The following is a 13,605-nucleotide window of genomic DNA, read 5'->3' on the forward strand; positions in this document are numbered from 1 at the left end:
TGGCTAAACCTCTGTGGCCTTGGTTAGGCTGGGCCTCGGACTGCAGACTCACAGTCCAGCTCTGGCTTAGTCCGAAAAGCCTCACCCACCCACTAACGAGGTAGGACCTGTCGAGGCATTCCAGAATGGCCCCAGGTTGGCCTTCTCTGGGCCTCCCTTTCCTCCTCGGTAAAGGAGGCATAGAATCCGGGCAGGACTGAGGCAAAGCTTTGCAAACCCCAAAGCACCGGGAAATAGCCGAGGCAGAATGGGCAGAAAGCCCGACTCTGAACCAGTGGGCACCTGGATTCAAGTCCCGGCTCCGAAATCTGCTGACCGTGTGGCCCTGGGCAAGTCACTTAGTCTTTTAGCGATTTAAGCAACTCTCAGACTTAGTTGTGGAGACTTATAGCCTGCATTGGTAAAGGGAGCCCTCCCTCCTTTTGAAATGACAGGGCAAGTCCCCAGCCTGATACCCGTGGGACTCGAAGTGTCCTCTGGGCTTTAGTCTCCTCCAAGTGACGCATTGTATCTGACACCTCAGAGAGAAGTAGAATGTCAGGACGCCCCCTGAGGGCGAGGCCCGGAACAGGCAGGAATTCCTGGGATCCCCTTTCTTTTCTGCCTTTGGGTTCCCAGCACAGTGTCTGCATGGATTTCTTTTATTACACCTGCTACTTGCCCATGAGTATGGGAAACTCCCAGTGAGGAAATTTCTTCCACCAAAAGAAATTGGCCCCAGATTGTGTATCATGTCAGAGACTGCACCTCAAGGTTAGGCGACTGCCTGGGGTGACCCAGGCGGTGGAACAGCTGACAGACAGGGTGTTTGGAGGTTTGCAAGGAGCTTTAGAAATATTTCGTTTGACCCTCACAACAACTGGCAGGTAAGCCAGTACCAGTAAGGGTACTATTATTCTGTTATTATCCCCATTTTACAAAGGAGGAGATTGAGGATGAAAGACTGAAAGGGGCAAAGTGTCCTATCTGGGATCCAATGGTTGTCTGAGGCAGAATTCAAATTCAGCTCTTCCTGACTCCAAGTCCAGGGCCCTCTCCACTTCTGGGACTCAAACCCAGGTCTTGTGATTCAGAGGCCAGCTGTCTAGCTGAGAAGCAACATCCCCTCCCACATAGATGCTTACCAAGCACTTGGTGGGTTGAGGTGGTGGGTTCCCAGGACGAGGTTTGCGCTTGTCAAAGAGCCCACCCTCTTGGGACAATTCTGGACCTGACTAACTCACCTTTCTACCACATTTGAAGTTTGACAAAACCCTTTCCTCCCAACACCCCACTGAGATGAGAGCAGCAAAAAAAAAAGTGACCACCCCCATTTTACAGGGTGGGTAAATTGAGGCTTAGATCAGGGAAATGGTGTTTCAAGGTCACACAACAAATCCAGATCCTGAGTCTGGAGACAAGGGAAGAAGAAACAACTATAGTTGTTTCAGGATCTCAAGGCTGCCCGTAAGGTGATGTCAACCCCCCCCCCCCCCAAGGTGGCCTGCCCAGGCCTATTCTCTAGCCCCATGCAGACTTACCAATAGACTTTTGTCGCAGCATGAGGCCTGGTCCAGGGGGTAGGTAAGATGGCCGTTCATAACTAGGCTGGGAACGGTGGTGGGGATCAAAGCTGGACTGGGTAGGGGGCAAGGGCAGGTCAAGAGAACAGGCAACAAGGACAGAAGTTAGAGTCATGTTTCCCTCTCTCCAGCACCCTCCCAATTTTCCCTTCCTTCCCCAAAGGTTTCTGTAGGGACAGATCGCTGATGTTAGGAGAAAGGGGAATCAGAGAAAGATGGGGGGAACCACCAATCTGTACAGATCTGGGTCCCCAGAAGTCAAAGGAAACAAGGACCCCCCCCCAATCTGCCATGTTTAAAGAAATAGCCTGATGTTTACAGCTGGTCACCAGGGCATCTCTGAAGCATCCATTTGGCTGTGGAACGTCTGAAATATTCTTGGGAGTGGGAGGGGAGGGCGATGAATCCAGACACAGGTGAGGTGTCAGCACGGAGCCCAGCAAACCAAAGGAGTGACTCACATTTCTATAGTGACCCTGGGGCAAGTCACTGCCCTTTTCTCAGCCTCACTTTCCTCATTGGTAAAATGGAGATAATACTTTAAGCATTTACCTCCCAGGGTGGTTAGGAGGACCCAATAAGATGCTGTTTAGAAGCACTTTGCAAACCTAAAAGTGCTATGCCGTTTCCAGTTACTATTATTATCACGTCTCTGTTTGGGACAGGGCCTGTGATTTCAATGGCAGAGGGAGCTCCTGGGGGGAGGGTTTCCTGGGGGCACCCAGAAGCCAAAGCTCCCCCACGTGACTCACCAGGCAGCCCTCTAACCTCCATGACATACTGAACCTGCCCTGGTACTCAGGCTTACACATGACAGCAGGCTAGCCTTCAGGCATGGGAGCTGGCTTTTTAAACTCCCAACTCTGAGGCATACTGGTTGTGAGGACACATCACTTCAGAGCTCACTCTCAGGGCTCTCTCTAAGACCAGAAGATGCAGAGCCAGGCCTGACCTGTGTTGGTTAAGGGAGTTCCCTCATTGGGAGATCACCACACCAAGGAAATCAGAGGCCTACTCCCACCTCCCCAAATGGTTTGTGAATCAATCTCCTCTCAACAGCACTGGGAGGCAGAGAGTACAGAGAGAATTGTGTCATTTTACAGATGAGGAAACTGAGGTCCAGAGAGTTGCCTGGGGTTAAATGAATAGTAAGGGTCAAGGGGCAGCTAGGTGGCGCAGTGGATAGAGAACCCACACTGGATTCAGGAGGACCTGAGTTCAAATCCGGCCTCAGACACATAACACTTACTAGCTGTGTGACCCTGGGCAAGTCACTTAACCCCATTGTCTCGCCGAAAAAAAAAATAGTAAGAGTCAAGACCTCGATTCAAACTCAGTCCTGTCCTTATTCCAAAGCCCACTCTGCCACCTTAAGGAAGGGCACGTATGATCACCTCTGAGGTCTTTCCTGGAAACTGATAGCTTGGGAACAAGGAGCATCATGGATCAAAGAGGCTGAGCTGGAAGGAATCTCTGAAGCTGAGTCAAAGCCCTTCATTTTAAAGATGGGGAAACTGATGCAAAAGGGATCTGCCCAAGGTCACACAGGCAGTAAGGGGCAAGGACAGGACTGGAACCCATGTCCTCTGACTCAAAATCCAGCGTCCTTTCCCCAAGGCAAGCAGTCAATCATGTAACACTTTAAGGCACATCCCTCAGAACATTACTGTAAGTTAGGGAATGCCAAGATTTCCATCAAGAATAGTTCGTTTGGGGGCAGCTAGGTGATGCAGTGGATAGAGGACTGGCTTGGAGGCAGGAAGACCCTGAGTTCAAATCCGGCTTCAGACACTTGACACTTACTGGCTGGGTGACTCTGGGCAAGTCACTTAACCCCGATTTCCCCCCCCCCCCCCCCGCCAAAAAAATCACTTAGATGCATTCACTGAATTCTTTGTCTTTGTCCCAAGGAAAGGTTCAATGTGGATGGGGTCAGGTGAGGGGTGGGGAGGGAGAAAAGTACTCAGGTACTCTACAGTAAAGACCAAAAGGCATCAATGAAAGAAAAACAAAAGGGCCAGCCCATGCCACTGATTTCCTTTTTTGGAAAGGAAAGGGTCATTGAACTGGTGGGTAGAAGGAATACTTTTGATAGAGTTTATCTAGTTTTGTAAAGCATTTGATAAAGTGTCTCATGGTATTCTTGCGGAAAAGATGGAGAGGTGTGGGTTAGAATTCATGACTTCTTAACCTTTTTCCACTGAAGACCCCTTCAGCACTTCTTAGACTATAGGTGGACTCCCATGTGGGGTAGAGCCCCACAGTTTAAGGTAGATGATAATGCAATTAAATAGATTCAGGCTTGGCTGAATGGTTAGTCTTCAAGCGCAACCACTAAAGGTTTGATGTCAATTTGGTCCAGGGTTTCTAGTGGAGTGGCCCAGGGAGCTGTGCCTGGCCCTGTGATGTTTAATATTTTCACCAAAGACTTGGTTAGATGGTATCCCTATCAGATCTTCAGATATTCAAATCCGGCTTCAGACACTTGACACTTACTAGCTGTGTGACCCTGGGCAAGTCACTTAACCCCATTGCCTAGCAAAAGACAAACAAAAACCAAATCTTCAGATGACATAAAATCAGGTGTGAGAGCCAACATGGTGGCCAAAAAGATCTAAAAAGGCCTTAACAGACTAGAAGGAAGGGCCGAATCCAAGAAGGTCTAATCTAATGGGGAGAAATGCAAAGGATTACATTTTCATTCAAAAATCAGCTTTCTATGTCGAAGATGGAGGAAATCTGGCTAGACACTGGGAGACTTTAGTCGGTTCTAAGTTCAATCTATGACAACAGTAGGATATGACAGCTAAAGAAGCCCGGGGATGCTGAGGCTGATTAGAAGACTTCAGAGATATCGTCCCCATATCAGAGCTCCTCGGAAGCCTTGTGGTCAGTTCTGGGCATCCAAGTTCAGAAAGGACGTGGATGCTATGGAGGATGTTCTGAAGGTAGAGGGTTTCAAGTTCAGGCTACCTGGATTATTGGAAGGAAATGAGGATGCTTAGCTTGGAGAAGATATATGATGAGGGAGGGGAACGTGATCACTGTCTTCTGTCACTGGAAGGGTTGGCCCATGGAAGAAGGCTTTGACGTGTTCATTTTAGTCCAAGAGGCAGGACCAAGAGCATAGGTGGAAGTGGGAGAGGATGATTTGGGTGTGATATCAGGAAGAACTTTCTAATGAGGAAGGCTGCCCCAAAATGGAAAGGGTTGCCTGGGGAATAACGGGTCCCCCCTCACTGGAATGTTTCAGGAGAGGGTGGAGGAACATTGTTGACAATGTGATAGAAGGCTGCTTCAGGTTGGATTAGATGGCCTCTAGGGTCCCTTAGAATTCTGGGATTCTGTGGATTTTGGCAAGTGCTTCCTCCCTTCAGCCCCCTTCTCTAAAAACAGGGAAGACACTCCTCAGACTGCCTATTTCACTGGGCTGTTGCAAGAAGAGGCCTTTGTTGACAGTAAAGCAGTATAGCTAGCAGAATGTGAGCTATTATTTATGTCATTAGAAAATGACTGAGGTGACAGGGGGACCCCTGTTCTCCCTCATGACCAAGACCAGACAGATCTTTTTCTCACAAAGTGTGGCAATATTAGAAACACTTAAAAAGCCAAGCAGTCTGAGAGCCCCTGAACTATTGAAATGACTATCAGATCTCTTCACCTCCAGTTTTCTCTCTTCCATCTCTCCTTTGCCCCTCTGATGGGCTAATCTTTATCTCTAACCCCCACCCCCCTTCAGTGGTTGAGCAATTCCCAGAATCAGAGAATTTCAGAGTTGGAAGAGATCTTGACCACCTGTCCAATACATATGCCTAAAGGCATCTCCTCCACCTTATCCTCTACTTGTAAGCCTCCAACAAGGGGGAGAGGCTCCTTCCCAAGGTGTCCCATCACACTCTTGGATGGCTTCAATGCTTACAAAGTTTTTCTTTACCATCCTGCTCAAACTTGCCCCTTGGCATCTCTCCCCTTCTCCTAGTTTTGCCATTTGGGGCCAGGGGGAGCAAGTCTAGTTTCCTTTCACATCATGGCCTTCGGAGTACTTGGAGACACCTCTTGTGTTTCTCTCTGAGTCTTCGTGCAAAATCTCTCCACATCTCCTTTGGTTGATCCTCGTGGCAAGAACTTGAGGCCCTCTGCCATCCTGGTTGCCCTCCTTGGACATTCTCCACATTATCAATTTCCTTCCTAAAATGTGGTGCCCAGAACAAAACAAAATATTCCAGATGGAGTCTGACCAGGGCAGAGGACAGTGAACGATCACTTCCCTCGACCTGGAAACTGGGCTCTCCACACAGCTCCAGCGAGCATTAACTTGGACAGCCACATTGTCCTTTTGACTCCTAGCATACTTGTGGTCCACTGGAATCCCCAAAGCTATTTCAAACTCATGTCTAACCACGCCCTTCTCTAACTTGTGCTTGTGAAGTGGATTTTTTGAACCCAGATATAATGATTTACATTGAACCCCATTGAATTCCATCTGCTTAGAGTCAGCCTCTAGGCTGGGAAGATTTGGGGAGATCATGATTGGCATTCAGTGTGTTAGCTACTCCTCCTATCTTGGGGTCATCTGTTTATTTTGCTCTCTAGGTCTCAGTTTCCCCACCTGTACAAAGTGAGAGGGCTGGAGTAGCTTTCTGTTCCAGCACTAAATCTGATCATGACCTTCAGCTCTATTCCTCCCCAAAGCCAAATATGATCAGGTATTTTCTTCACAACTTGTAGAATCTTTTCTGACACTGATGACAGACAGTCTCCTAGAATGCTGAGCTGGATGGGACCTTCAAAGCCAGGCGTGCCCTTGTTGAATCCAGGACCAATATGGAGCTAGTAGGAGAGTATACAATTGAAGATTAGCAGCTCCTTGGGACCAGACTGGTCACCAGGACACCAAGCAGGTTGGATCCACTGACGCATCACCTGTGCAGGTGGTCCTACCCTAGGGACTGAAAACTTGGTGCTTTAGAGACATTTTGAGAACTGTATTTCAATATCATTAGTTTCCTTGGGAAGCCTATATATCTTCTTTGCTGCATTTAGAAATATTATTCTGAGAAGGGGCTCATAGCCTGACTGCTCACGGGGGTCTGCAACACAAAAATGTTTAGAAACCCCTGTTCTAGTGAGATGGTGAAAGGGAGAGAGCAACAAAGACAGGGTGGTCACGTTGACCCAGAACTTTCACTTGAGAAGCCATGGGGCCACATGGAGCCAGAAGCCTGCCATATGCACTAGAGTCAAGCATCCTGGGGGCACAAAGGTGACCACATGAATGATGGTTAAGTGCTTATGAGGCCCTTTATACTCCTGATTTTAGTGGAACCCAACAAAAACCCTGGATGGCACATAATGCAAGCACTGTCATGTGCATTTTATAAGGGGGAAATGGAGGTTCAGAGATGGCAAGAAAGTTACCTAAGGTCACACAGCTACTAAATGCTCAAACCTGGAATTGAGTCCTGGGTCCTCAAATCCAGTGACTGCTCTTTCTAAGGCTTCATGTCACCTCCCAGCTCCAAAAAGCATCTTGCCTGATGTCCCCCTTGTGGACTGGGTTAATGAACTAAGCTGCTCCCTATTCAGACCCTGCCGTGTTCAATTGCTCCTGTCAGCCCTAGCAGGGAGGTCATTCCTTCATAGGGGCAAGCTGGGAAAGAGAAGACAGAGAATAGGGGACAATGAACCTCAGCTACAGGGTTGGCATCAGCAGCTGCCTGGCTCTGTGCCCTCTCACAGCTGTATCCACCAGCCACAAGGATCCCCTGGGGCTCCCATCTCCCCACACTCTGAGGCTAGTTGGAGAGCCTTCTGCTTTGCATGGCAGCAATAACTCAGAGTTATTGCACATTATGCCTGACAAAGTACCCTCCCCTAAACCACTCTGGGACATAGATAGAAGACTGCCCTGCCTACTTTATAGACGGGAAACTGAGGCTCACCGATGTCAAAGGACTTATTCACAGACACACTTCAGTAAGTGTCAGCTGCAGGATTCAGGTTTCATTGTCTTTCTTTGACAACATGCCACCTCTCACTTTGCACCAAGCTCACATCTCACCGTTCTCATGCCTGGGGCCCCACACTGGTTACTCTGACTTGGCCTGGGTTCTGCCCTCTGTGTGCCCAGCCCCTCTGCTGGGATTACCCCTTCTCCTGGTTTGGATTTCTGAGCCCACTGTCTTGGATCTGGGACCCTCCTGAATTCAAGGGACTTCTGGACTCCTCTCTCCCTCAGAAGCCCTTCCTCCCAGAGGATCATGATGGAGAAGGGCTTCAGAAGTCATCATACCAAACCTTTTCCTGAAAGGGGGCACCCACTACCACAGTCCCAATGAGTCATTATCCTGCCTGAATTCACTTGAACTCCAATGACTGAGAACTCACTACCTTCCAAGACAATTAATCCCACTTCTAGAAAGCTTTGTTCTTCTTTCGATCATGACTGTCCCTTCCCTACTGACGATTCTTCAGTAATTCACTGTAGCCTTGGTAAATAAAAATTGAATTAAATACAAATGCCTCAGAGTCTCTGACTTCAATCGGCCTTGTTAGCCTGCCCCCTTCTCCCAGTCTGATCTGGCCAAACTGGATTACCAGCTGCTCCTAAAGCTCATTCTGCCTTCTTCCACCTCCATGCCCTTGCCCATGCCACCTGCCAGTTCCTGAATGCCCTCTTCATAGGCTCATAGACCTAGAGCTGGAAGGATCTTCAGAAGCTGTCTAATACATTTAGAGATGAGGGAACTGAGGCCCAGGGAGGCCAAGGGACTTGCCCAACACTGTACGTATCTGAGGCAGGATGGGAACTCAGGTTCTCTGCTCCAGCTGGGGCTTCTCTGATGAACCATACTACTTCATCCCCATGACCTCTGCCTCTTCTTTCAAGTTCCCACTCAGATCCTCTACCTCCAGGAAGCTGCCTGTCCCAGTCACCCTAGGTGAGTGACTTCCTCCTCAAAGTCTGGTCAGAGGCCTTTGTCTGCACCCCTCCCAGTGTGTTTCCTCTCTCTCGTGTCCAATTCTACTTTGTAAGACTATTATTTGTATACATACTTAGAGATACATTTGTATACATATGTTGAGATATATATACATTTGTATATATATATATATCTAGACATCTATACATGTATATATACTATCCAGATATTAATGCATTTGCATGTATTAATACATTTGTATACACCCCCCCCATTAGGCTGCTGTTTCCCCCAGTAGAATGTAAGCTCCTTAAGATCAGAGACTATATCATGTCTCCTCTTTGCCTTCATCCATGCATCCCTTCATTCAACATTCAGTAAGCATTTGTAGAGTTATATTAAGAATCCATGAAGACTGGGGCTGGTGGGGAGAGGGGGTGGAAACGTGATAGCTTTTCTTTCAGTATCTGCAGGACTGTCAGAGGGAGGAAGGGTTTTTGGCCCGAGAGGGAAGAACCAGGAGCCTGGGGCGGAGAGTCTCAAAGAGGCCCATCCAGGCAGAGAGTCTGGAAGGACTTTCTGACAATGGGAGCTGTCCAGAGTGGAATGGGCTGTCCCTCGCCGAAGGACTCCATGCTGTGGCTGAGGACCTCTTCTGGACGGGGGACGCTAGGGGGCGGGGCAAGCATTGGGTTAAATGCGTCTGAGGTCCCTCTGACTCTGAGATCCTGTGATTCCGGGAAGTTGCACCAGGCTCTCAACTACGCACTGAGTGAGGACAGAGTCGATAGCAGGGTTTCTGCCCTCAAGGGGTTCTCTTCTCATTCGAATGTGAACTCGAGAGCAGCTTGGACCATCTTACATTTCTGTTTGTTTCCCCAGTCAGTGCTCACTCAAGGAGCTTACATTCTACGTGGGGGAGGGGGACAGCAATATGATCCCAGAGAGTACAAACAAAATAAACATAGGGTGATTTCAGGGAGGGAAGACACAGAAAGTGGGGGGAACCAAGAAAGGCTTCTTGAAGGAGGTGGTGCTTGAGCTGAGTCTGGAAGGGGGCTAGAGCTTGCAAGAGGCAAAGGTGAAGAGGGAGAACATTCCAGGCACAGGGCACATCCTGGGCAAAGGCCTGGAGGGAGAATGGGATGTCACAGAAGCCAACAGCATCCCCAGTTCAACACAGAACCTTAAAAGCGGGATGTATTTAATAAATATTGATACAATTGGATTATAATGGGTTGAAATTTTACTCCCTGTACTACTCTGCATTGCTCCTAGCTCTGCCAAGTAGTTCTGTGTCCCTGTCCAAATGACAGAAATTGTAAATGGTCCCCAGAAGTTCTCTCTCCTCTGGGTCTGCCTGGACGTGATTACTAGGCTGCCTCACTTGGGAACCCTGACGTTGGCCTTGACTCTTCCCTTCTCAGAGCCTCAGTTTCTCATCTGGGAAAGGGAAGGGCTCGGACTTGATGGTCAGCTCTGACAGTCAGTGATTCTATAGGATAGTGTGATAGCAGAAGCGTGAACCCCTTCAAAGGAAGCGACTTTGGAAGGGTAGGAGAGTGAGGAGAAAGATCTTTTGGGGAAATGGGGAAGGTAAGGCTCTACTGGAGTACCAAGCCTCCCCAAAGAATATTAAAAGGACAGAAAGAACAAAGAAGACACTAGAGGAAAGAGCAGGCAAGAGATGTCCCCAAAGTAGACCTGAGGGGTTGGGGAGGAGAACAGGGGGTATGGACTTACCGATCCCTGAGGTAAAAGTCAGGGAGGACTGGGGGGCTGGTGAGAGGGGCCAGGAGGGGCCAGGTGGGGCCCCTACCCCCACTGCCAGGGGTCTCCAAGGAGGCCCAGGGAGGGGAGAGCTGATGTCAGAGCCTGGGAGAGACAATGGAGATGAGATTATGGGGGTGAAGTACGCTGGTGAAATGGAAGGTCCTTGTGAAGAAAGGAATGAGGAAGGGGGCAGAGTCCAATCTGGACACAATTCAAAGTGGAGGGAGCTAGAGACAGATAGACGAAAAAAAAAGAGAGGGCATAGATGGAGAGGGTAGATACTGGTGGGTAGACACATGGGGATATATTAGCAGGAGCAGATAGACTGAGGAAGGCACAGATGATAGCTGAGACAGATTGAGAGGGTATTATATAGTCAGTACAGAGCTCCTGAGGAGGAGATAAGAGGGGATTGAAGAGAGGTAAATTGAGGCAGGGGTAGACAAATTGATATGGAGATAGGCCTTGGGGTGGGGTAGGCTGTCTGCACAGAGCTCAAAGGGTGGGATTGAGGGGAGACAGACAGACCAAATGGCAAGACAGACTGTCAGAGGCAACAGACAGTTTGAAGGTGAGGGAGAATTGTCTAGTTGGTACAGTGCTTAATGTGGAAGAAGGATGGAATGGAAAAAAAGACAATAGTGGAGGAAGACAGATTGAGACTAGGGAGGAGACATATAGACTGAGGGGAGGACAGAAAGATAGACTCAAGGCAGACAAACCCACAGATTGATGGGAAAATCTCTCTCTGTCATTGTCTCTCTCTCTGTGTCTCTCCCCTCTCCTCTCCTATCCTCTTCTCTTCTCTCTCTCTGTCTCTCTGTCTCTGTCTCTCTCCCCTCTCCTCTCTTCTTCTCTCTCTCTCATCTATAAATAGATGAACAGATGAGGAGACAGACAGACTGAAGGGGAACAAGCCGAAGGAGGACAGACCGACTAAATGAAAGGGGCAGGCAGGCCAAGGAATAACTGCCTAAGATGACTGCATCTAAAATGGGATTTTGATTTTTGAACTATGACTGTGATGGAATACTATTGTGCTATAAGAAAAGACAAGCAGGATGGTTTCAGAAAAACCTGGACTTATATAAATTGATGCTGAGTGAAGTGAACAGAACCAGGAGAATGCTGTACGCAGTAACAGCAACATTGTGCAATGCCTAACTTTGATGGACTTAACTCTTCTCAGCAATGCAAAGATCTAAGACATCTCCAAAAGACTCACAATGGAAAATGCTATCCACATCTAAAGAAAGAACTTTGGAGTCTGAATTGAGGTTGAAGCATACTTTTTGCTCTGTTTTTCCTTCTGTTCTGTTTTGTTTCTTCTTTCTCGTGCTTCCTCCTATTGGTTCTAATTCTTTACAACATGACTAATGTGAAAATGTTTAATAGGAATGTATATGTAGAGCCTATATCAGATTGCATGCTGTCTTGGGGAGGCAGGAGGGGGAGAAAATTTAAAACTCAAAAGTTTATGGAAGTGAATGTTGAAAACTAAAAATAAACAAATTAATAAAAAAAGATTGGAAAAAAAAGACATGTGAACAAGATGGAAAGAAGGGTATGTAATTGAGGATGAATATAAATGCATAGCAAGACTCTATTCCCCAATTGATAAATGGTCAAAGGATATAAACAGGGAGTTTTCAGAAGAAGAAACCAAAGCTATCTTCACATGAAAAAAATGCTCTAAATCACTACTCATTAGAGAAATGGAAATTAAAACAACTCTGAGGTACCATATCACATCTATCAGAAATAACGTATTGGAAGGGATGTGGAAAAATGAGGACACTAATGAACTGTTGGGGGACTTGTGAACTGATCCAACTATCCTGGAGAATAAAGCATTATAAAACTGTGCATACCCTTTGACCCAGCAACATTACTATTAGGTCTGTATCCCAAAGAGACTAAAGGAAAAGGAAAGGCGACCCATATATACAAAAATATTTAGTGGTGGCAAAGAATTGGAAATCAAGTTGGGGAGTGGCTGAACAAGTTGTGGCATATGAATGTAATGAAGCACTATTGTGCTATATAAGAGATGATGATGGGGGTGGCTTCAGAAAAACATGGGAAAGATCTGTACAAACTGAAGCAAAGTGAAGTAAGAACCAGGAGATCATTATGCAGAGTAACAACAGTGTTGTAAAGATGATCAAGTGTGAGAGACGTGGCTACTCTCGTCCAAGACAATTCCAAAGGCTTCATGAAGAAAAATTGCCATTGACCCCCAGAGAGAGAACTGAGGAACTCTGAGTGCAGATTGAAGTATACTTTCCTCTCTCTCTTTCTTTATCTTGCTTTAAAAATATGGCTAATATGGAAATGACTGGAATGATTTCACATTTATTATTGATGCATATTGCTTGCCTTCTCAGTGGGTAGGGTAAGGGGATGGGAAAGAGGGAGAAAGAATTTGGAACTCAAAAGTTAAAAAGAAAAGAACGTTAAAAAATAAATTAACTTAAAAAATTGTAAATGGGAACAGAAGGAAGAAAGACATGTCTCCCTGGATTTTTAAAATGCTAACATGTAGCATTTCAAAGTTCACAGAGCCCTTTAAACATATTATCTCATTTTATCTCATCACAACTACGGGCAGTAGGTGCTATCATCCCCATTTAACAGATGAAGGAACTGAGACAGGAGTTATGTGATTTGGTCTCACAGTTAGTAAATAATTTGTGGTCAGATTTTAACTCATGTCCTTCAGACTCCAAGTCCAGAGCTCCATTCCCCCATGACATCTGCCCTGGTCAGATCTCAGCTGCAGTATTGTGCTCAGTTATGGGTACCCCAGTTTCACAAAGTGGAGTCTTTCTCAGGGCAACCAGGATGAGGAAGGGTCTTGAGTCCATATTTTTGGTGATCAGTTAGAGGCAGTGGGAAGGTTTAACTTAGAGAAGATTCAGGGTGGACATGACAGATGTCTTCAAATATGTGGAAGGCTTCGATGCAGAAGACTGAGACCTGCTCTGTTTGACACCAGAGGAAGAAGCAGGAGCAGTGAGATGAAAGATGCAAAAGGGGAAGTTGAGGCTTGAGATGAAGAAAAGCCCGCCAGTTAGGACTGTCCCAAAGCAGAGTGGACTGCCTGCCTAGTGTGGCGGGGGCAGGGTGGGGGCAGGATTCTTCTTCTCGCGTAGACTGACCTCTGAGGACCCTTCCCTCTAAAAGTCCCTGACACTGTGACAGATGTGGCAGAAAGATAGACCAAGAGAAGATAGACAGACTGAAGAGGGAGCAAAAGATGGACGGGGAGAGACAGACTGAGCCAGGGGGACAGACTGACTGGGGAAGGCGGGCAGACTAAGGGGGGGGGGCAGACTGACTGGGGG

At 47.3% G+C, this 13,605-nt stretch overlaps 1 protein-coding gene across 1 annotated transcript in view; it reads right to left on the minus strand.

The window, feature by feature from the left end:
• SHANK1 (SH3 and multiple ankyrin repeat domains 1) overlaps nucleotides 1–13,605 on the minus strand; it is a 74,563-nt gene that overhangs the window by 5,959 nt on the left and 54,999 nt on the right. Inside the window, exon 22 of the mRNA XM_027860896.1 lies at nucleotides 1,521–1,617. Coding sequence (XP_027716697.1) covers nucleotides 1,521–1,617 — 97 coding nt within the window. The remainder of the gene's footprint in view (nucleotides 1–1,520; nucleotides 1,618–13,605) is intronic.

The sequence above is a fragment of the Vombatus ursinus genome, unplaced genomic scaffold (genome assembly GCF_900497805.2).
Source record: "Vombatus ursinus unplaced genomic scaffold, bare-nosed wombat genome assembly UNPS02014308.1, whole genome shotgun sequence".
NCBI classification, from domain to species: Eukaryota; Metazoa; Chordata; class Mammalia; order Diprotodontia; family Vombatidae; genus Vombatus; species Vombatus ursinus.